Consider the following 24,888-nt stretch of genomic DNA (forward strand, 5'->3'; position numbering starts at 1 on the left):
TTTATGTGTTGAGTTTTTACTGCAAATGTCACATCCATAACGCTGGAATTGCTCATATATATATATATATATATATATATATATATATATATATATATTTTTTTTTTTTTTTTTTTTTAAGCTGTAAAAGATCTCTCGCTGTGTATTTTAAACATGGCGGCTCTATTGTTTTCATTCTGGCTTGTGGAGTAAGCGAATGACGTAGCTCTGTAAACCAATAGCGCTCATCTGCGCGTCTAGCTCCGCCTTCTCGTGTTTGGTACCCTTTCGAAAGGGTGCCAAAAGAGTGGTACGGTTCAGTTCGCCTTTCGACAATGGAAACGGCCATAAAAGCATACCAACCCGAACAGTATCGTACCACCCAGTGGAAATGGGCCATTACTCCACTACTTTCCTTCAACCTGCAGTCACTGCTTTATTTTTTCTTGTCTATGGGGATTTTATAATTATATAGAAAGTTTGTTACTTAATATTTATAAGGCAACAAGTTTTACACTCTTTTGAAAGTAAAGTCACCTTAGTTGCTTAACAGTGTATAGGGACTCTAGATGTTATAAAATGTTTATAGTTTCTACAACTAATGGAAAAGCTTTCAACGGTTAATAAGTATTACATATATAAGGGTGTTCATAACAGTCATAAACCAATGTGGAATTTCAGTGTTGAAAGCTCCTGCATATGGCAAAGTGAATAGATTAATGGTTGCACTGAGTTTTGATAAATTAAAACACTATGAGTCAGTCTGTTGAAAAAAAAAACGCATATGGATTGAATCTGAAATAAAGTGAAGCACAAGTATGGTAATTAATACGCTGAATATGTCCTCATCCATTGTATATTATCTTCCCCTGTTCCCAAACCTCACAGGAAACACTTTGCACTATTATATTGTAAATACTCTTCATTATGGATGATTTACGAGCCACTTTGCTTATGGGTGGCAAAAACAATGTCCCCACAAGGTCAAAAAAGACTGGTATTACTATACTTGAGGGGACATTTGTACGATGAACAGTAGACACACACACACACACACATACTCAAGGGCACCTTGACGTCATTGTATGGAAGGTGGAAGCAAGCGCTGTTTATTCATTTCCTCCATCTATAACTCCAGTCAGATCTGAAAATCAAACAAAATGACCTTGAGTTACGTGTCTGAATCTAACCTCAAGCCATTGGGAGTATTTATGGTTATTTTGAATAATTTCTACGCCTGTAAGTTAAACTAAATAGCACAACTCAAACAGTGCATAACACCGAAATAAAACAAGTATTAAACAGCATATGGCAAACATTAACACAAATCCTCAGCTCTGTAGGCACGATTAACTAAAGATATACAGTAATGTAAGTAATGTGCTGGTGTTGTTAATTCAATGTTTCCCTACAGATGGCAGCATAGACTTAAAAAGGAAGTCATAAATCTATCTCAAATTTCAGATGTGTTTTGTTAATTGCCAATGCCTTTTCAGTGTGTCATTTCAGCACACATGGATGGGTCATCTGTGGATTTTTTCTTGTAGAAAGAATAATAAATTCCACACTGTTACACTCCAATACCAGGGAAATATATAGAGTCGTGGTCAGAATTATTAGCCCCCGTTTAATTTTTTTCCCCAATTGTTAATAACTCATCTCTAACAACTGATTTAATTTATTTTTGCCATGATGACAGTAAATAATATCAGACTAGATATTCTTTAAGACACTTCTATACAGCTTAAAGTGACATTTAAAGGCTTCACTAGGTTAATTAGGGTAACTAGGCAGGTTAGGGTAATTAGGCAAGTTATTGTATTATGATGGATTGTTCTGTAGACTATCAAAAATATATAGCTTAAAGGGGCTAATAAGTTAGTCCTTAAAATGGTGTTAAAAAATTTAAAAACTGCTTTTATTCTAGCCGAAATAAAACAAATAAGACTTTCTCTAAGAGAAAAAATATTATCAGACATACTGTGAAAATTTCCTGAATCTGTTTTTTGGAAATATTAAAAAAAAAAAAAAAAAAAAAGAATCAAAGGGGGCTTATAATTCTAACTTCAACTGTATATAGACACACACATATACACAGTTGTATTACACATGTAATAGTTTGATTGCAGTGTTTACATGTCTGTACCGCACTTCAATAATGCAACTAGGCATACTCCAAATGTCTTAATCTGATTTCTGTTAAGTTCGATTATGACCTTAATCAGATTAATTGAATCTTAGTCAGAATGTTGTCTTAATCATAATAAATCGGATTATTGGTTTCCATGTAAACGTACTCTACTAAATCTTCAATGCCTGCTTGATATACAATATAAAGTGGGTAACAGAATGGACAAGAAAAACTGCATTAAATGACATTTTTACATGCCATGTCTTTAAATTATATAAAAGTATATTTACCCCAGTATTTTCATTGGAGTTTCTGCGCTAACGCTGCTAATTAAGGTACTAGCTAGCTAGCCTTTCATCTTGCTTTACTCTTTAACAACTAAATTAATACTTAAATATGTTTAAATTATTGTGTTTTAATTTCATTGTAGCATCAATGATGTAAAAGGAACCGTATGAAATTCAAAATAGTCACATTTATATCTTCACAGAAAGTTTAGCGTTGTCTGAATACAGCTGTGCTTAGAGTTAGCCCATTGTTCAACTAAAGAAAGTTGCGCTAGCAAAATAAACATTGTATGTCATTAAAATAACATTTAATGTCTGTTTCATAGTGGTGATAGTATGGGACCGAAATAAAAACAAACATTAAATCTAAACAAACACAATAGAGCTTTAGTATATGTTTGCACCCGTGTTTACGTTACTAACGTAAAAGAGTATGACCTCATCGCAGGTTTTTGTTTGTTTATTTGTAATCCTGTCTCTCACCAACAGATGTCTCCGTTGTTCACCGTTAATTCATCAGCACATGTCAGGTCTCCACACACACACACACACACCTCTTCAGAATCAGACTCTCTTTTGCTCCTCCAGAATCATGTAGCAGGAGGCTCTTCAGCGCTGATTTCAGACCGCGGGAGGTGCAGGGATGGCGGGGGGACGCAGAGGACTGGTGGCCCCTCAGAACACATTCCTGGAGAATATAGTGCGGCGCTCCAACGGTGAGAAAAGCCTTGTACACTGATGAAATTATTCAATTAGCTATATAACAATCAACTCGGCACTTACCTTTGGAGTGTACTATAACCATGCTGTAGCCTACTATATCCATCTCGGTGTTTCATCAGTTTTTTTACTGCTGTGCTGGAATGATTTCTCTCGCTTATGTTTAATTTAGCATGTCACACATTAAATGATCTGGTGTTTTGTATACTAAAGACATAGCCATAATTAATTCTACTAACGTTACTGTGGTACAGTGTTATATTGAGGTGAAGCTGGTTTATACAACTTCATATTCATTCATTTTGGCAGTGCCTTGTTTACATCTCTAGAATGTTAGGTCTGAAATCACATGTAAGTATAACTTTCAAACAACATAAGCATCATTTAAATCACCAACAATGTTGTAGTTTTGATAGGGCTATTGTGATTTTCCAGTTTGTTTAATTTGCAAATAATACTTTCCAGAAATTATATTATTAATGCAGGGTTTCTGCACGGTCTTAAAATGTCATACATCTCAAAATCCAAATTTTAGGCTGATTTTATTACTGAAATATTGTGTTGTAGGTCTTAAATCTTTTTTAAACAGGTCTTAATTTTCATTTGTTCATGCATTGCATCCCAATCTGGCCAAAACCCATACAATCATCAACAATCATCTCAATACAATTTTAAACTTTTTATTTTAAAAAGGTTATTTTTAACTCGACTTATCATATTGGTTTAATTATTTTCCTTAAAATTACATTTTTTTAAAATTTCTTCATGTTGTTGGCGCAATAGCTCAGTGGTTAGTGCGCCAACATATGGTAGTAGCATGTCAGGGCGTCCCGAGTTAGAATCCCAGCTCAAGGACATTTCCCTACCCTATCCCCCCCCCTCTCTCCGACTTTGCTTCCTGTCTAAATACGGTCCTATCTACAAAAGGCCAAAAACAAATCTTTAAAAAAAAGTGTATGTACATTTAGTTTATTATAGTTTTTAAAACTTTTAAAACATTTGTTCTTTTTTTTTTTTTAAAGAAAGTTTATGTTGGCAAAAAGTGTATAGATACAAGTAGAGCTTGCTTGTTCTTACACAATATTTTAATATTTTAAATCTAAAATTTGTAAATTATGTATGTATTATCATATTATTAAATGTATTAAATTATAATAAAATATTTTTGATAGGTCAAATAAAAAAACTTTTCCATCTGGGCCATTTGAAATATTTTTTAGGCTTTAGCGCTTTATAAGTCTACAATTTCAGTCATAACGGTCTTAGAAATGTCTTAAATTTAACTCTGTGAAACCTGCAGAAACCCTGTAATGTTCGATTTTGCCAATATAATACCAACTTTACCTCAATCAATAACTATTATTACTCTAGACTACACACACACACACACACACACACACACACACACACACACACAAACAAATAAATCCTAAATCTAAAAGTTGCCTGTTCTTGCTCCTTTCAACTTTTCAGTTTGGACATTTTCTCATAGACAGACAGGTATATAGCTGCTGTTTTTATTTCGGTATTTCAGTCTCGTTCGTTTATCCTTGTGTGGTGCTGTTTCTGTTCATCGTTGTTTGCTTTGTCATCTGTAATTTGTGGATCCAGATCAGTGAAAGTGATTTCTCGTATCCCTTCATTCACCCTCCCCTGTGTATTATTATATACATTATGTGCTCAGTTTTATTTTGTAATTGAATTTGTGGAGAAGCTTCAACACTCGGGGATTATGCAACAAATATGTATTGTTAGATATCTTTTATTTACATCTTTAAATGACTTGCTGCTGCAATCACATTATGGCAGGAACATATATGTTTATATTCTGCTTCAAATCCTGTTTAGTCTTGCACTATTGTGGTTGGTAATCAGTCATCCATACATTACCTGACAAAAGTCTTGTGGCCTATCCGTGTTTTAGGAACAACAAATAATAAGTTGACTTCTAGTTTATCGTTTGGTTTCAGAAGTGGCTAATATGAAAGGCAAAGATCGCTAGATTGTGCTTGTTTTACCAAAATAAAATATGATCATGACCTAACTTTGAATGATTTAATTAGGACAGTAAGGTCTGACTTTGCTTAGACAAAAGTCTTTTTCAATGCCTCCTCTTTTATCTGACCCCAGACATGCTCAATAATGTTCATGTCTGGTGATTGGGTTGGCCAATCCTGGAGCACTCTTTGCTTTCAGGAGCTTTGATGTGGAGGTTGAAGTATGTGAAGGAGCGCTATCCTGCTGGAGAATTGTCCCTCTCCTGTGGTTCGTAATGTAATGGGCAGCACAAATGCCTTGATACCTCAGGCTGTTGATGTCGATCATCCACTCTGCAGATCTCTCACATACTGAATATAACCCCAAACCATGATTTTCTCCTTTACCAAACTTGACTGATATTTGTGAGAATCTTGCTCCATGCGGGTTCCAGTTGGTCTTCTGCAGTGTTTGTGATGATTGGGATGCAGATCAACAGATGATTCAGCAGAGAAATCAACCTTCGTCCACTTTTCCAAATGATCAACAAGAAATTGCTAGAACTAGATCGTTGCTCTTAGAACTGGGATCTTTTGTCTGGTGGTGTAGATTTCGCACTTGCAAAACCTGTGCTATTTATTTTAATCAGTATACCACATTTAAAAGGAAAACTGATTGTTGAAAACATCTTTGTACAGTAGTCAGGGCCGGAGTGGGACTCCTTTTCAGCCCTGGAGTTCCAAGCCTCAGACCAGCCCACCTCAGTTCACGACTGACTATATTAAAATAAGGTCATTTCCAATTCAGTTTCTAATGACACTGTCTTTTTTTAAGAGAACGGCTGCTTTAGAACTTCAAATGTTCAACAACCCTAACAGTATTGTATGTCGTAACAATAAAAATGAAAAATAATTACATAATCAGACAAGACTCAAACCCGGGTCGGCGGCGTCATAATCTAACGTGCTATCCACTGGACCACAACAGTTATATATTTAAAGGTGACTCATCTGAATTATATCATCTTTAACCTGCAGGCTGGTTATATATAAAAAGAGAAGAGCTGCGGTAAAATAATGAATAAGAAGACTGTGGTCAAGTAAATAAATTAATTAATTTAAAACGTGTGACTGATGAGAGCAACAGATTCTGGAGCTAGGGACACCGACCCTCGCGGCCAAAAAACGGACCGGCCCACCGGGAATTCTCCCGCTCCTCCCGATTAGCCAATCCGGGCCTGACAGTAATGTCACACATAGGCATGGGACAAAATCAAGGTATACCGCAGTTTGGAAAAGTAAATTCATTATTATTTTTTTGCTTTTAAAATATTTTTAGGTAGCTTTAGGTTTTTAGGACAACAGTATCTCCAGCGGAAAACAAATCAAAAGTAGCTGATTTAAATTGTAAAGAAATCTGTGTTTCTGAAACTAATGAAGACAGCAGAAGTCAATGGTTCATTAGAATTATTTAGCCTGACATGTTTACTGCTCCAAAATATTATAAATGTTTTCTAAAATAAAATATATTGTGTTCAAAGGGGAAAAAAGTTGTTATTTTTTACCCAGACATTTAAAAAGAGTCTATTTTAGAGCAATAATCACAATACTGTGAAACCGTAATATTTATATCCAAGGTTATCATACCGTCAGGATCGTATCCCGGCCCATGCCTAGACACACACTGGATGTGTGATTTATTCAGATGCTGAAACTAAGCACTTCTTTAAGCAATAAATTAATAAATGGTCACACTTTACAATAAGGTTCATTAGTTAATGTTAATTAATGCATTTATTAACATAAACAAACAATGAACAATACATTTACTACTGTAATTGTTCATGTTAGTTAACGTTAGTTAATGAAAATACAGTAGTTCATTGTTAGTTCATGTTAACTCATGGTGCATTAACTAATGTTAACAAGCATGGACTTGGATGTTAATAATGCATTAGTAAATGTTCAATTATTATTAATAAATGCTCTACATGTGTTGTTCATGATTAGTTCATGTTAGTAAATGCATTAACTAATGAACCTTATTGTAAAGTGTTACCTAATAAATTAATATTTAACAAGGCTGTTTTTAATGTCAATTGATTGTTTCATTTTACACTGTGTGGGTGTCAAATTTCGGCTTATATATGGCAGTCGTAGATTGCAGCATTATTAAATGTACTGTTTATTGTTAATGGTATGTAACGGGTGTTTCACAGATGTTTCAGATTGAAATGTTTGTTTATTTAAGTGTTAAGATGTGCTCACATTTACCAAAAAGGCAAAAACACTCAAAACTGTTCAGCTGTAATGACAATTCATGACTGATTTTCTTGCACAGCTGCTCGGTGTGAAAGATATCATTCTGTAAACAATCATTACTCTTGGAATTACGGATAAAACACCATGTAATTTTTGTAAAATGTTGCTTCTGTGAGTGCGCTTTAAGACAAATGTTTGTTTCAGAAACATCTTGAGACCCCCTGTGTAAATAGCTGGCACAATGTCAAGTGGAAAAATTTAAAATGTTGCTCCTCGCTTCCTGGCAGACACCAATTTTGTTTTGGGGAACGCCCAGATTGTGGACTGGCCGATCGTCTACAGTAATGACGGATTCTGCAAGCTGTCCGGTTACCATCGTGCTGAAGTCATGCAGAAGAGCAGCACATGCAGGTGATTTCATGTTTCTGTTATTAATCATGTGACTGTATCCAATAGGGTTTCCTCCGGGTGCTCGGGTTTTCCCCACAAGTCCAAAAACATGCGCTATAAGTGAATTGAATAAGTGTGTGAATGAGTGTGTATGTTGGGCACGACCAATTCTCCTCTGGCCAAACGTCTTGTGCAGAGCTGCAGTCTAGGCGCCGGAGACTGGAAGCTGGACCTCAGCGAAGACTCGTCTCTCCCTGGAGAGTCATAGAAATCAGTCTCATGCTCTCCACTTCTCCATGAACACCACAGCAGCTGCTTAGGATACGGCCTGGTCCAGGATTATGGAAACTTTGGGATCATCTTATTGCTGGTCTTGGATGGAATCAGTGGCGCTGCATAGTCTGAGGGCCGTGGGATGAGTATCCACAGGTGGAAATAGAGAATGAAGAGAATAATTAGCATAGCTGCTGTTCATACTGTATTTAAACGAGATGCAGAAACCTGCGTGGAGCACATTCATGTATCAGACCGCTAAGTGATGCGCTGAGTGTGTGCTTTACTAAACAGACAGGTCTTTAATCTAGTTTTGAATTAAGAGAGTGTGTCTGAGCCTCGGACATTATCAGGAAGGCTATTCCAGAGTTTGGGAGCCATAAATGACAAGGCTCGACCTCCTTTAGTGGACTTTTCTATTCTAGGTACTACCAGAAGCTCTGAGTTTTGAGATCTTCAAGAGCGGGTTGGATTGTAGCGAGACAGAAGGTTGGTTAGATAAACAGAAGCTAGATTATTTAAAGCTTTATAGGTAAGAAGCAATATTTTAAAATCAATATGAAACTGAACAGGCAGCCAGTGTCAGGAGGATAACATTGGGGTGATATGATCATATTTTCTAGGCCTGCTAAGAACTCTGGCTGCTGCATTTTGTACTAATTGAAGTTTGTTAATAGAGGATGCTGGGCAGCCAGCAAACAGAGCATTACAGTAATCCAGCATAGAGCTCATAAAAGCATGGGCTAGCTTTTCTGCATCTGACATAGATAGCATACTTTGTAACTTAGCGATATTTCTCAGATAAAAGAAGGCAGTAATGACAAAGTGAAATCTTTTTCTGTAATTGTTGCAAATTTATTAAAAATAAAAAAGCTGAAAAGCCAGATGTATGTTAGTATTGACAGCCTTTAGCGTGAACCTCTAAGGGTGCTTTCACACCTGCCTTATTTAGTTCGTTTGAATCGCACTAGAGTTCGTTTCCCCTTTTGGTGCGGTTCATTTGGGCAGGTGTGAATGCAGCAATCGTACTCGAGTGCGCACCAAAAGAGGACCAAATAAGCGTATCGAGACCTGCTTGAAGAGGTGGTCTAAGTACGCTTTCAAACGAACCCTGGAGTGGTTAGTTTGTGGTGAGAATATGATCCGTACTAAAACAGGTCCAACCACAAACAGTACTGCGCCTTTTGGACTAATCCAGCTGCCGTAGGCCGATGCGCTGTGCATTATGGGATATGGAGGAAAATATTTGTAGACATGCTTTACCAACAGAGAGAGAGAGAGAGAGGGGAAAACATTACCTGATGGATCGTTGGTAATATTTCTGCAAGATGAGCATGTCACAGTTTAGCTAAATTAATTCACGTGATGCATTAAACACTGTTTTTCAGCCGCGGCCGCGCTTCATTCTCGAAATGTATAGTTTGTCTAAAGCAGGCATACAATCAGCCAGCGCAGTCGTCCCTCCAGAGTAAAAGGTTTTGTTTACCTGCGGGAGTTCATTGGCATTTTCCCGCACGTGAATTCTGACCAATCAATAAGCAGTTTAGGAAACATGTTCAACAACATCTGGCCAATGAGAGATGTGGATTTTGTCAGATGACTGCATTTTGGTTCGTTTCAACTGGTTCGGACCAAAGCCAGCAGTGTGGTGTGAAAACGACCCAAAGACGGCAGAAAATGCAGCAATGCATCATTTATTGCGCTTTGTCCGGACCAAATGAAGCCAACTACAGATGTGAAAGCACCCTAAATTGAGCTCAGGTACATTCTGTTTCCACTGATCATTCTGGATCAGGTTATTTTGGCTTATATACGTTTTTGGTTTATTTAAGGGGTTTTTGTTGATGTCTGCCCATGTGTGCTTCTTTCAGCTTCATGTACGGGGAACTTTCTGACAAAGAAACCAGTGAGAAACTCCGCCAGACCTTCGAGAACTACGAGATGAACTCCTTTGAGTTACTGATGTACAAGAAGAACCGTGAGTTGGCTCTTTGAGATCATTTAAAACGTCTTCATGCTTATCCCATTCATCAAGTGATTCAAAAGTTGCTGATATTGCAGGGATGCCAGTGTGGTTCTTCGTCAAAATCGCTCCCATCCGAAACGAACAGGACAAAGTTGTGCTTTTCCTCTGCACCTTCAGCGACATCACTGCCTTCAAGCAGCCAATTGAAGACGACTCCTCTAAAGGTTTGATGCGCTTTTCTTCATCTCAGTCATTTGATCTCATCTGAAAAGATTTAGGAAACTAGTGTCTGGGTGTTCAGTGTTGAATCAGAATTTCTCAACTCAACCCTCAAGGTCAGCTTTCATGCATAGTTTATCTCCAACTGCCATCAGGACTGGGTTTCTAGGCCCAGTCTCAAGTGTCCTTGGAACAAATTCTTGCAGTCTTTTTCTGGGAGTACACTTCAGTAACATAATGGCGTTTTGTCTGTCAGGTAGAAGTGTTCTGTGGAGCTCAGTTCAGTTCAGAAGGCAGTCCGGCAGCAGTTCAGTCCTTAAGGGTGGAGCTATCAGTTCTTTGGGGCAGGGCTATCAGTCATTTAGGGCGGGATTATAAGTAATTTTTGGGTGGGGCTATCAGTCATTTAGGGCGGGTCTATCAGTCATTTAGGTTGGGGCTTTCAGTCATTTAGGGCGGGGCTATCAGTTATTTAGGGCAGGATTATAAGCCATTTATGGTGGGCTCTCAGTCATATCGGGTGGAATTATAAGCTATTTAGGGCGGAGCTATCAGTCATTTAGGGCGGAGCTACCATTCATTTAGGTTGGGGCTATCAGTCATTTAGGGTGGGATTATAAGCCATTTATGGTGGGGCTATCTGTTATTTAGGGCGGGGTTATAAGTAATCTATGATGGTGTTATCAGTCTTTTAGGGAGGGGCTATCATTCATTTTGGGTGGAGCTATCAGTCCCTTAGGGCTTTATCAGTCATTTAGGGTGTGGCTATCAGTCATTTAGGACGGGTTATAAGTCAGTAGGTCGTCCTTCATGCAGCACTGCGCAACCAATCAAAATTAAAGCGGTGCATGCTAGTTTGAAATTTTGTCTGACTTGATGCTGCGCCGACTCCACGTGATTTTCACATGTGGCATCAAAGTACTGCGAAATCGCTTTGAGATCAGATGGCAGACTTAGCCGATGCAGCATCTGAAGAGTGACTGCAGGAGCTGTGATGAAGACATTGATATTACACGATTAGCTTATCAATCATTTGGGGCGGGGCTCTCAGTCATTTAGGGCGGTGCTATCAGTCATTTAGGGCGGGGCTATCAGTTATTTAGGGCGGTGCTATCAGTCATTTAGGGTGGGGCTATCAGTCATTTAGGGTGGATCTATTAGTCATTTAGGGTGGATCTATCAGTCATTTAGGGCGGGGCTATCACTAATTTAGGGCGGGGCTATCAGTCATTTAGGGTGGATCTATCAGTCATTTAGGGCGGGGCTATCACTAATTTAGGGCGGGGCTATCAGTCATTTAGGATGGATCTATCAGTCATTGAGGGTAGGATTATAAGATATTTAGGGTGGGGCTATCAGTAATTTAGGGCGGGGCTATCAGTCATTTAGGGTGGATCTATCAGTCATTTAGGGCGGGGCTATCAGTCATTTAGGGAGGATCTATCAGTCATTTAGGCGAGCCTATCATTAATTTAGGGTGGGATTATAAGACATTTAGGACGGTGCTATCAGTCATTTAGGGCGGGGCTATCAGTCATTTAGGGTGGATCTATCAGTCATTTAGGGTGGGGCTATCAGTCATTTAGGGAGGATCTATCAGTCATTTAGGACGGGGCCATCAGTCATTTAGGGCGGGGCTATCAGTCATTTAGGGTGGATCTATCAGTCATTTAGGGTGGGGCTATCAGTCATTTAGGGAGGATCTATCAGTCATTTAGGACGGGGCCATCAGTCATTTAGGGCGGGGCTATCAGTCATTTAGGGTGGATCTATCAGTCATTTAGGGCGGGGCTATTAGTCATTTAGGGATGATCTAACAGTCATTTAGGGCGGGGCTATCAGTCTTTTAGGGTGGATCTATCAGTCATTTAGGGTGGGGCTATTAGTCATTTAGGGAGGATCTATCAGTCATTTAGGGCGGAGCGGTCAATCATTTAGGGCGGGGCTATTGTTCCTTTAGGGAAACCATTAAGGAAAATCATAATTTCTGTTTCATGCCGACTTTAAAGCTGCAGTCCATAAGTTTTGCGTGACCCTTTAGCACAGATGAATGTTTTGCTGTGTTTATGTGGCTGTCAGTCATGTGGATGCAGTGTCTGGTGATTCTATGTTTTGGGCGTTTGACACAAATAAGATCTGTTTTTTTGACAGAAAACATCATCAAAACACCTGATAAAAAATGACATTGCACTACCAGTGGAGTTGAGAGGGATAATTCTCAAACATAAACTGGCCAGTACCACTCAAAATAGAAAAAACAACATCATTACAAGCTTACCATTGTGAATCAGGCTTATGTGAGGGTTAATTGTGTACTATTAATTGTGTAATACTTTGAGTGGAGAAACGCTGTTTTTGATGTTGAGGTGTGATCAAGACCTTGTTTTCAATGCAGATTATCTGTTCATTTATGAACATTCACTACATTTAATCTTTTTGTTTTCATCTGATGTTAGGCTGGGGGAAGTTTGCTCGCCTGACACGGGCGCTGACCAGCAGTCGTGGTGTTTTACAGCAGCTGGCGCCGACTGTCCAACGGGGAGAAAACGTGCTTAAACACTCACGTCTGGCTGAGGTAAATCTGTATGTATTTGTGACTGCTTCTGTGTGTGTGTGTGTAGAGGTTTATGTGGTTTACAGGGACACAAAGTTTTATATTGACATGGGAATTACTTTGTTTTACTCTAAATAGTTCTAAATTTGCCACAAGTTTCCTGTCAAGGTTAACAGTATAAAATACATTTAGCCTATGGAGTGACCCTGTAAAGCATGTATGCAAGTATGTGCGTGTATGTGTGTGTGTGCGCTACAGCACTGTCATCAAAGGAACCCTCCATCCATTTATACCTGAGCAGTCTTGGCCAAGAGTGTGTGCTGCAATCCCAAAAGCCCGTCTGCTGTACTCAGATAAATCTCCAGCATGTGCTTCTGCTGTTCACGTCACACACTCCCTCAGTTTCAGCTCAACCAGGGTGTCCGCAGGGTCTTAAAAAGTGTCATAATTAGGTAAGAGAATTTATGGAAAGTTAACAAGTATTAAAAATTCTTAATTTCTGAGTTGCAAGGGATTGTTTTTGATTGTACAATGTATAGTTTAAGGCTTAAATCTGCCTGAATAAATAAATAAACTGAGAATATTAGGATAAAGTCCTGCTGGGTTTGACCAAAGTCCCTTTAAGGCAGGTCGTTTCACTCAGTGGCCATCAGGGCTGCACGATTCTGGCTAAAATGTGATTCACAGTTTGTTTGGCTTAAAATCGAGGGTCTCTATTCTATTCTAATAGGGTCAGGCCCTCTCTATTCTGCCACGGATATTACTGAGGGTGCGGGTGGTGAGGGTAGTGGCACGGACACCGCCCTCACTATTCTGCCGCCCTAGACGCAGACATAACTGAGGGTGCGGGTGGTGAGGGTAGTGTCGCGGACACCGCCCTCACTATTCTGCCGCCCTAGACGCGGATATAACTGAGGGTGCGGGTGGTGAGGGTAATGTCGCGGACACCACCCTCACTATTCTGCCGCCCTAGACGCGGATATAACTGAGGGTGCGGGTGGTGAGGGTAGTGTCGCGGACACCGCCCTCTCTATTCTGCCGCCCTTGACGTGGATATAACTGAGGGTGCGGGTGGTAAGGGTAGTGTCGCGGACACCGCCCTCTCTATTCTGCCGCCCTAGACGCAGACATAACTGAGGGTGCGGGTGGTGAGGGTAGTGGCACGGACACCGCCCTCACTATTCTGCCGCCCTTGACGCAGACATAACTGAGGGCGCGGGTGGTGAGGGTAGTGTCGCGGACACCGCCCTCACTATTCTGCCGCCCTAGACGCAGACATAACTGAGGGCGCGGGTGGTGAGGGTAGTGTCGCGGACACCGCCCTCACTATTCTGCCGCCCTAGACGCGGATATAACTGAGGGTGCAATGTCACGGACACCGCCCTCACTATTCTGCCGCCCTAGACGCGGATATAGCTGAGGGTGCGGGTGGTGAGGGTAGTGTCGTGGACACCGCCCTCTCTATTCTGCCACCCTAGACGCGGATATAACTGAGGGTGCGGGTGGTGAGGGTAGTGTCGCGGACACCGCCCTCACTATTCTGCCGCCCTAGACGCGGATATAACTGAGGGTGCGGGTGGTGAGGGTAATGTCACGGACACCGCCCTCTCTATTCTGCTGCCCTAGACGCGGATATAACTGAGGGTGCGGGTAGTGAGGGTAGTGTCGCGGACACCGCCCTCACTATTCTGCCGCCCTAGACGCGGATATAACTGAGGGTGCGGGTGGTGAGGGTAGTGTCGTGGACACCGTCCTCACTTTTCTGCCGCCCTAGACGCAGACATAACTGAGGGTGCGGGTGGTGAGGGTAGTGTCGTAGACACCGTCCTCACTATTCTGCCGCCCTAGACGCAGACATAACTGAGGGTGCGGGTGGTGAGAGTAGTGTCGTGGACACCGTCCTCACTTTTCTGCCGCCCTAGACGCAGACATAACTGAGGGTGCGGGTGGTGAGGGTAGTGTCGTGGACACCGTCCTCACTATTCTGCCGCCCTAGACGCAGACATAACTGAGGGTGCGGGGGGTGAGGGTAGTGTCGCGGACACCGCCCTCACTATTCTGCCGTCCTAGACGGAGACATAATTGAGAGTGCGGGTGGTGAGGGTAGTGTCACGGACACCGCCCTCATTATTCTGCCGTCCTAGACGCAGACATAATTGAGGGCGCGGGTGGTGAGGGTAGTGTCGTGGACACCGTCATCACTATTCTGCCGGCCTAGACGCCGACATAACTGAGGGTGCGGGTGGTGAGGGTAGTGTCGCGGACACCGCCCTCTCTATTCTGCTGCCCTAGACGCAGATATAACTGAGGGTGCGGGTGGTGAGGGTAGTGGCACGGACACCGCCCTCACTATTCTGCCGCCCTAGACGCGGATATAACTGAGGGTGCGGGTGGTGAGGGTAGTGTCGCGGACACCGCCCTCACTATTCTGTCACCCTAGACGCGGATATAACTGAGGGCGCGGGTGGTGAGGGTAGTGGCACGGACACCGCCCTCACTATTCTGTCACCCTAGACGCAGACATAACTGAGGGCGCGGGTGGTGAGGGTAGTGTCACGGACACCGCCCTCACTATTCTGCCGCCCTAGACGCGGATATAGCGTTTTTTAAAGCCTAATAACAAAACAAACAAATAAAAGTTTAGATTTAAATTTGAAATGACCATCCCCATCTAAACCATCCCCATCAGTCTCCCTCTCTTCTCAGATGGGATGGTGGGCCAAATCAAAGGTTACCATGGGCATCTCTGAAATAGAGCTAGTCAGACTATCTTGTGAGACTGTGTTTATGTTGCAGAAAAATAAAACATTACAATCCTTTTTTTCAATATCGTGCAGCTTTAGTAGATTCCATCATAAACGGTAAAAAAGATTGGCCCAAGAATGCTCAAAATAATATCAATCTGATCTGATCTGCCAGGTGTTGCAGCTGGGATCAGACATTCTCCCGCAGTACAAGCAAGAGGCTCCCAAAACGCCTCCGCACATCATCCTGCACTACTGCACCTTCAAGACCACCTGGGACTGGGTGATCCTCATCCTCACCTTCTACACCGCCATCATGGTGCCCTACAACGTGTCCTTTAAGACCAAGCAGAACAACGTCACCTGGCTGGTGGTGGACAGCATTGTGGATGTGATTTTCCTGGTGGACATTGTGCTCAACTTCCACACCACCTTTGTTGGGCCGGCGGGAGAGGTGATCTCAGACCCCAAACTGATCCGTATGAACTACGTCAAGACCTGGTTCGTGATCGACCTGCTGTCCTGCCTGCCGTACGACGTCATTAACGCCTTCGAGAATGTTGACGAGGTGAGATTTCTACAATTCTTTTTTCTCTGTCAAAGATTTCCCCCATGATGTTGAACAGATTCAGGATTTATTCACAGTATTAACTATAATGTTTTTTCTTCTGGAGAAAGTCCTATTTGTTTTATTTCGGCTACAACAAAAGCAGCTAGCTGGCAGCTAGCTCTCTGCAACTCTCACATGGTCGCCCACTGAAGCTAAGCAGGGCTGCGCCCGGTCAGTACCTGGATGGGAGACCACTAGGGAAAGCTAGGTTACTGCCGGAAGTGGTGTTAGTGAGGCCAGCTGGGGGCGCCCAACCTGCGGTCTGTGTGGGTCCTAATGCCCCAGTATAGTGACGGGGACTCTATACTGCTCAGTGAGCGCCGTCTTTCGGATGAGACGTTAAACCAAGGTCCTGACTTTCTGTGGTCGTTAAAAATCCCAGGATGTCCTTCGAAAAGAATAGGGGTTTAACCCCGGCATCCTGGCCAAATCTGCCCACTGGCCTTTGTCCATCATGGCCTCCTAACCCTCCCCATATCATAGTTGGCTTAATCTCTGTCTCCTCTCCACCAATCAACTGGTGTTTGGTGTGCGGTCTGGCGCAAAATGGCTGCATTTTAGAAATGTGTTGAACAAAATCTGCTCTCCGTTACACTGAAATTGGGAATACAAATATTCAGGAGGGCTAGCAATTGTAAGTAACCCTCAACCAATATGGCCTCATCTTAACTGGCATGTGGCCTTGCATGATCAGATTGGCCACAGCATGCATGTGTTCAAGTCCAAGAGACTGTAGGGCGTCCAATGACGGTGGTAATGAGGGTGGTAATGAGCGGCCCTTCATTGCTCCCTCATTAGCTGTTTACGATGCGAATTATGTGCAAGACTGTAATATGCAATGATGGCAGCACATAATATTTGACTAGATGCTTTTCAAGACACCAGTATTCAGCTTAAAGTGACATTTAAAGGCTTCACTAGGGTAATTAGGGTAAAGTTAGGGTAATTAGGCAAGTCATTGTATAACAGTGGTTTGTTCTGTAGACTATCTAAAGCTAATACTGCTTAAGGGGGTGAATAATATTGACCTTAAAATGGCTTTAAAAAAATTAAAAACTGCTTTTATTCTAGCCGAAATAAAACAAATAAGACTTTCTCCAGAAGAACAAATATTATAGGAAATACTGTGGAAATTTCCTGCATCTGTTCAATATCAGTCTCAATCTTTCTGCTGAAATTGCATTATTGCCTCACAGTCAGTTTTGATGGCTTTCCCGCACTGAAGCTGTGTTTTTCAGGATTGATTTCATCCGTGCATGCCGGGTATTTCCCTCAGGAGCTCTGTGAATGAAGCTGGCAGTTATTCTCTCTGAGCGATATCGCAGTATCTTATGCTGTATTGCTATATTACCGCAGAAACACACCCCACAGGAGACACAAGCTTTGCACCCTGCTAGAACTGTGAAATCCGTCAGTCCAGAAGTCATCATCATCATTAATAGCTGGCGTGTCCCGGCAGCCATCATTACCAGTGTCGTTCTGCAGCAGAACCATTCAAGCGTAGCTTTACTCTCAGCTAATGCTGCACTGCAGGCCAAACCAAACTTGGCTCTCTGTGATTATAGTGACACAAACATGAAACTGCCTTTAAAATAATAAAAACATGTGAGCAGTTCCAGCATTACGGATGTGACGTTTGCAGTAAAAACCCAAAACAAACTCACAGAGGTTAACATTATATTGAAACATCTGATTGGCGCAGTGGGTAGCACGTTTGCCTCACAGCAAGAAGGTCGCTGGTTCGATCCTCGGCTCAGTTGGCGTTTCTGTGTGGAGTTTGCATGTTCTCCCTGCGTTCGCGTGGGTTTTCTCCGGGTGCTCCGGTTTCCCCCACAGTCCAAACACATGCGGTACAGGTGAATTGGGTTGGCTAAATTGTCCGTATTGTGTGTGTGTGTGTGTGGATGTTTCCCAGAGATGGGTTGCAGCTGGAAGGGCATCCGCTGCGTAAAAACTTGCTGGATAAGTTGGCGGTTCATTCCGCTGTGGCGACCCCAGATTAATAAAGGGACTAAGCCGACAAGAAAATGAATGAATGAATGATTATATCATCCAGATCTACTAAGCGCAGAATTCTGGGATCAGACAAATATCAATCTGTAAACATGTTTAATATTGTAAAATGAGGGAAATAACCCACATAGCAGCCGAATTACGCCAAATATGTGTGTCAATTTCTCCCAAAAAAACTGTGGAGATGAACACGGGAGGTAGAGAAAGCATTTTATCGGCCATGAAGCACGCGTTTGTATCATCAATAATTAAGAGTGCTGGTGAAACAAATAGAAAAACACGACACGAGAGGTAATTTACTGAAAAATAACAACAATATTATTATGTTAGGGCTTAAATAAACTTTACAATGCAAAAACAAAATTATGTACGCATATTAATGCAGCTAAAATAAAATAAATAAATAACCAAACAAAGGTTATAAATAACCCAACAAAGCACCAAATATTTAACCCATATGGTTGAGTTATTATTAAATAACCTAATGAAGGTTAAAAATGACTCAACAATGTACCAAATATGTTTAACTCAACCATCAATTGTAGCTCAGGCTTTCAGGAATCTTTTAGGATTCACCAAATTTGTCTCAGATGAAAAACATCGTGGCTGATATCTAAGAGTGTGAGCATGGTTTAAGTCCCTTTATTAATCTGGGGTCGACACGGCGGAATGAACCGCCAACTTATCCAGCATGTGTTGGATGTAGCAGATGCCCTCCCAGCTGCAACCCATTATTGGGAAAGATCTATACACACTTATGCACACTTGGACAATTTAGCCCACCTAATTCCCCTGTACCCAGATCCGGCCCAAGGCATAAGCGAACTAAGCGGCTGCTTACAATTACAATTAACAGTTGGTAAATACACAGCAAAAATGATTTTCTTTCTTATAGTTTTTGTGTGATTTTTAGTCCAAATATCTAAAAATTCTTAAACCAATAAGCATTTTCTAGAAGGATATTTAGTCAAAATAATGTGAATTTTTCATTAAAAAAAGCTTAATAATCTGCCAATTAGGGTAAATAATAATATTGTTTTAGGTTTTAAATCAGATTATTTTACTTATCTCATTGGCAGATTAATTTGTTTTACAAAAAAAATCACTTAATTTAGAATTATTTCTGAAAACTGAACAATTTTTGTACATATTTAGTAATTTGATTTATATGCGAGTGTCTAAAAATGCTTCCTGATTTAATTTGATTTTAATTTAAATATATGTTTTAAGTTATTTGAACTACAAAATACAATATGATTTTTTTCAGTGTTATCATTTATATCCAATTAAAAAAAATATCTTTATTGTCACTATGTTTGACTGTTTGACAGCGTCTTAAATAATAATACAAATCAGTATGTTATTGGCTACTTGCAGCTGTTTTTGTTTCTGCCAGCCCATATTAATGTTTTGTGTCTAATAATTATTTAGAGTTGTGGCAAGTAGTCATTTAAAAAGTTGGATCAATAGGAAGTTATTTCTGCAGAATAATATTTAGAATTGTCTTAAAACATATATTTTATGATGTAAGCAACAAAGCTACAGCGAACAAAATCGATAATGTGTGTTTTAAATTTATAGTGTGCAAATTATCAAGGATTGATGATAATTTGTCATATTGTTTGCACCAAGGGGGCCCCAAATAAAATCCTGCTTAGGGCCCCCTGAAGGCTTGGGCCGGCCCTGCCTGTACCGCATGTGTTTGGACTGTGGGGGAAACCGGAGCACCCACGAGAACGCACGGAGAACATGCAAACTCCATGCCAACTGATTCAGCTGGACTCGAACCAGCAACCTTCTTGCTGTGAGGCGATTGTGCTATCCACTGCACCAACGTGCCGCCATGTCATACATTTAGAGCAATATTCAGAAAGACCTGGCCCTTTAATCCAGAAAGTGGTGCGAGGAAAGTTAAATGGGTCACTTTTGATTTTAAGCACAGTACGGCGGCTCACAACCTGTCAGGTGCTGGTCTTGGTCTTGGCTCAGACTCGCTTATTTAATCCCTCAGTAGGAAGTGCAGACTCAAAGCTGTGTTTTATGTGGAGCAGGAGATTATAGCGCTCACACATACAGTCCTCTTCCCTTCAGAAAACGTCAACATCACTTATCCGTCCTCTTTCTGCTCCTGCTTCTGGCTGCATTCAGTTCAAGCTCAGCCACTGTGTGAGACAGTCATGCTGATTCTGCAGGGCTTTTCCCGCTCAGTGTCCAGTATTGAGTCGCGTAATGAAGCACAATACGAACTGTAACGCTCTTGCAGAAGGAAAGAATTGAATTAACTAAATTGCCTGTAGTGTATGAGTTAGTGTGTGAATGAGTGTGTATGGGTGTTTCCCAGTACTGGGTTGCTACTAGGGATGCACTGACTTGGATATCAGTTCAATACCGCATATTTTTGCTGGATCAGCTGATCCAAATCCGATCTTGCTCTATATTCGGTGTAATTTAAAAGCCACGAAGGTAGCCTAATATAAGGCACTAGAAAGTTGTCATGTAGCCGACCATATCCCAAATATTCTGAAGCCATTCTGTAGTTTAATGTGAAGCACAGATGAATATCGACTTGGTTAAACTCATGTTCAGTTCAGCGCTTCCCACTGCTGCACCTGTCAATCATTCTCCATTCAATCACAGTTCAAAGTTCGTGTCGCGTTCATGACAACACAAACAACTCTCCAATACTATTTGTTCCTGTTAATATAAATAATCATTTGAGAAATGCATTTAGTTTAACATTAAATGGCTTCATTTTGACATGCAACATGGAGTTCATTGCTGTAAATCATGTTGCGCGGAGTCTGTTAGATCAGCAGATCACATTCACAACACTTATCCCCCCTATGCCCTATTCATTTAGCACATTCTAACATTCAAAGTTGGAATGATTACAAATAAAAACGCATTGAGGTCATCCCTCTTAGGTGTAAAGTATTTTACCGTTCAGTTTTAGCCATCTTCATGTTTACAATTGTGCTCCCTTCTCAGTGCACTTTGAAACCATTGATGTCATTTTGAACACAGCCTCATGGCGACAGCTAAAGGTGACCTATTACATGCAGGGCTCAACAATAAGGACTGCCCGATGGCCCGGGGCCAGTGTGTGAGATGCTCAGGACATTAGACAGGATTGTTACTGATGCCCTGTCACTAAAGTTTCATTTGTCTGTGACTAATTGTCATTTGCGTGCAAAAACTGTCAGAATCGAGAAACAGTTTGTGTTTTTAAGCCTTCAAATGTTACAATCTCGGTTCCTCTGATCTGATTGGACGTTATTTTTTTGTAACAACCCGTACAGCGAAGAGACAGCAGCATGGCGTTAACATCAAGTGATGATGCTAAAGGAAAACATTTGTTTCTAACATCTTGGAAGCAGACATTTATGAGGTACACCACGACTAAAAAAATGAAGTGATGTTTTGTACAGTTTGCCGTCAATTTGGCAGGTCAGCCATCTTTTGTTTTGCAATAAAATACCTGCACATTTTGCTACTTTTGTTTGCAAAACACTTTGAATTTTGCTCATTATACATTTATTAACATTTTTTAAAATATTTTATTTCTAGATTTACAAACATTTTGACGCATTTTTTGTTTTGTCATATTGGCAGTGCAAGTAAAAATCTGGAACACTGCTTCGATCGGGCCAGTAGAAAAAAATCCTTAGCGTTAACCCTGACATGTATTTAAAAGCAGAGTTCATGTTACGTCTGCAAAGCTTGTGACAACAAAAAGCAGACGTTAATTCTTTAATTTATAGCGGGTTGTTTATTAAGTATATGTACTGGATATGACATGGGCCTGCTGGTTAGAACATTCCTGCAGCGGTTTACATGTGTCAAATTGTAAAAGTAGACTGTTCAAAAACAAACAAACAAACAAACAAACAAACAAACAAACAAATAAATAAATAAATAAATAAATAAATAAATAAATAAATAAATAAACAAAATAAATAAATAAATAAATAAATAAACAAAATAAATAAATAAATAAATAAACAAATTAATTAATTAATTAACAATATTCTACTTACTAATCGTAATTAAAATAATAATAATAATAATATTAATAATAATAATCAATATCATCATTCATTCATTCAATCATTTTCTTGTCGGCTTAGTCCAGGGGTGTCAAACTCAATTCCTGGAGGGCCGAAGCCCTGCACAGTTTAGTTCCAACCCTGCTCCAACACACTTACCTGTAGGTTTCAAACAAGCCTGAAGGACTCAATTAGTTTGATCAGGTGTGTTTAATTAGGGTTGGAACTAAACTGTGTTTGACACCTGTGGCTTAGTCCCTTTATTAATCCGGGGTCGCCACAGCGGAATGAACCACCAACTTATCCAGCAAGTTTTTACGCACCGGATGCCCTTCCAGCCGCAACCCATCTCTGGGAAACATCCGCAAACACACATTCACACATACACTCATACACTATGGACAATTTAGCCTACTCAATTCACCTGTACTGCATGTGTTTGGACTGTGGGGGAAACCGGAGCACCCGGAGGAAATCCACGCGAAGGCAGGTAGAACATGCAAACTCCACACAGAAACGCCAACTGAGCCGAGGCTCGAACCCAGCGACCTTCTTGCTGTGAGGCGACAGCACTACGTAATTAGTGTGCACTACCTACCTAAATGTGAAGAGGGGCCTCACAATATTTTCCAATGGGGAAAAGGGCGTCACAGGCAAAAAAGAGTTTGGGAACCATCTTATCATGACTGAATGTGTAGGCGAACTCAGAAGGTTAGTTTTGACTTCATGTGTACTTTAATCTCCTTCTGCTCCTCTTGCAGGGCATCAGCAGTCTGTTCAGCTCTCTGAAGGTGGTCCGGTTGCTGCGTCTCGGCCGTGTGGCCCGTAAACTGGACCACTACATTGAATACGGCGCAGCAGTGCTGGTTTTACTGGTGTGTGTGTTTGGTCTGGCCGCTCACTGGCTGGCCTGCATCTGGTACAGCATCGGAGACTATGAGGTTATCGATCAAGACGCCAACATGGTGCGCACTGACAGCTGGCTGTATCTGCTGGGCGAAGCTGTGGGTCAGCCCTATCACTTCAACGCCAGCGGCTCAGGGAAGTGGGAAGGGGGTCCCAGCAAGGATTCGGTCTACATCACGTCTCTGTATTTCACCATGACCAGCCTGACCAGCATTGGATTTGGGAACATCGCTCCCACCACCGACGGGGAGAAGATCTTCGCCGTGGCCATGATGATGATCGGATGTGAGTACAACTATATTTAACGTAGATTCAAAACTCACCCAAATATCATTAGAATATTAATTCGAGATCATGTGAAGATTTACTATGGGAAATATAAGTATTGTACACGTCACCATTTATCTTAGAAAACATATTTTGTTGACTTGAAATTGTCACCGCATGTTGGTAACAACTAAAGAAATCCATATCTGCAAATACAGTTAAAGTCAGAATTATTAGCCCCCCTGAATTATAAGCGCCCCTGTTTATTTATTTCACCAATTCCTGTTTAATGGAGGGAAGATTGTTTCAGCACATTTCTAAGCATAATAGTTTTTTCAATTCAATTCAATTCAGCTTTATTTGTATAGTGCTTTTACAATGTAGATTGTGTCAAAGCAGCTTCACATAAATGGTCATAGTAACTGTAACAGTGTGGTTCAGTTTTTAGTGTTTAAGTTCAGTTCAGTTTAGCTCAGTTCAGTGTGATTTAATCATTACTGAGAGTTCAAACACTGAAGAGCAAATTCATTGATGCGTAGCTCTACCAATCCTGAACCATGCGAGGCAGTGGCGACAGCGGAGAGGGAAAAAAAACTTCACCTGATGGGAGTGAAGAAAAAAAACCTTGAGAGAACCAGACTCAGTTGGGCACGACCATTTTAATTTCTCCGCTGGCCAAAAGTCTTGTGCAGAGCTTCACTCGCCGTGGTGGAGGCTGGAAAATGGCCTCAGTGAAGACTCGTTTGTCCCTGGAGCGTCGCTGGAATCAGACTCATGTTCTCCACTTCCCATGACCATCAGTGCAGCAGCAGCTCAGGATATGGCCTGGTCCCGGATATGGAATCCTTGGGATCCTCTCATCACTGGTCTTGGATCCAATCAGTGACTCCGCATAATCTGAGGACCTCAGGATGAGTATCCCCAGGTGGAAATGGAGAATAAAGAGAATAATTAGCGTAGCTGCTGTTCATTGTGTATATAAACAAGATGCAGAAGCCTGTGTGGAACCCGCTAGGTGATGCACTGAGTGTGTGCTTTACTAAACAGATCGGTCTTTAATCTAGTTTTGAACTGGGAGAGTGTGTCTGAGCCTCGGACGTTATCAGGAAAGCTATTCCAGAGTTTAGGAGCCATAAATGAGAAGACTTGACCTCCTTTAGTGGACTTTGCTATTCTAGGTACTACCAGAAGCCCTGAGTTTTGAGATCTTAAAGAGCGGGTTGGATTGTAGCGAGACAGAAGGTTGGTTAGATAAACAGGAGCTCGATTATTTAGAGCTTTATAGGTGAGAAGTAATATTTTAAATTCAATACAAAACTGAACAGGCAGCCAGTGTAAGGAGGATATCATTGTGCTGATATGATCATATTTTCTAGACCTGGTCAGAACTCTGGCTGCTGCATTTTGTACTAATTGAAGTTAAAAACTTATAAGTTAATAAGTTTAAAAACTGATTTTTAAGAATATATTTATTTTATCTTTGCCATGATGACAGTAAATAACATTTTACTTGATATTTTTCAAGACACTTCTATAGACCAATTA

The 24,888-nt window shown here is 41.0% G+C and overlaps 1 protein-coding gene and 1 long non-coding RNA gene across 3 annotated transcripts in view; one reads left to right on the forward strand and one right to left on the reverse strand.

Moving 5' to 3' along the window:
* The window catches only part of LOC141380262 (uncharacterized), a 40,366-nt gene extending 36,880 nt beyond the window's left edge, over positions 1 to 3,486 (reverse strand). Inside the window, exons 1-3 of the long non-coding RNA XR_012397973.1 lie at positions 3,181 to 3,486; positions 2,952 to 3,085; positions 1,051 to 1,123 (exon numbers count right to left, since the gene is read on the reverse strand). This is a non-coding gene — a long non-coding RNA (uncharacterized lncRNA). The remainder of the gene's footprint in view (positions 1 to 1,050; positions 1,124 to 2,951; positions 3,086 to 3,180) is intronic.
* Positions 2,964 to 24,888, forward strand: part of kcnh1b (potassium voltage-gated channel, subfamily H (eag-related), member 1b) — a 52,015-nt gene continuing 30,090 nt past the window's right edge. Inside the window, exons 1-8 of one of the 2 annotated variants that reach the window (XM_009296521.5) lie at positions 2,964 to 3,113; positions 4,591 to 4,617; positions 7,643 to 7,766; positions 9,890 to 9,996; positions 10,080 to 10,208; positions 12,660 to 12,778; positions 15,677 to 16,069; positions 22,932 to 23,361. In XM_009296521.5, the coding sequence (XP_009294796.1) occupies positions 3,041 to 3,113; positions 4,591 to 4,617; positions 7,643 to 7,766; positions 9,890 to 9,996; positions 10,080 to 10,208; positions 12,660 to 12,778; positions 15,677 to 16,069; positions 22,932 to 23,361 (1,402 nt within the window). In that variant the 5' untranslated portion in view covers positions 2,964 to 3,040. 2 annotated transcript variants of the gene reach the window in all.

The sequence above is a fragment of the Danio rerio genome, chromosome 22, assembly GCF_049306965.1.
Source record: "Danio rerio strain Tuebingen ecotype United States chromosome 22, GRCz12tu, whole genome shotgun sequence".
Classification (NCBI taxonomy): Eukaryota; Metazoa; Chordata; class Actinopteri; order Cypriniformes; family Danionidae; genus Danio; species Danio rerio.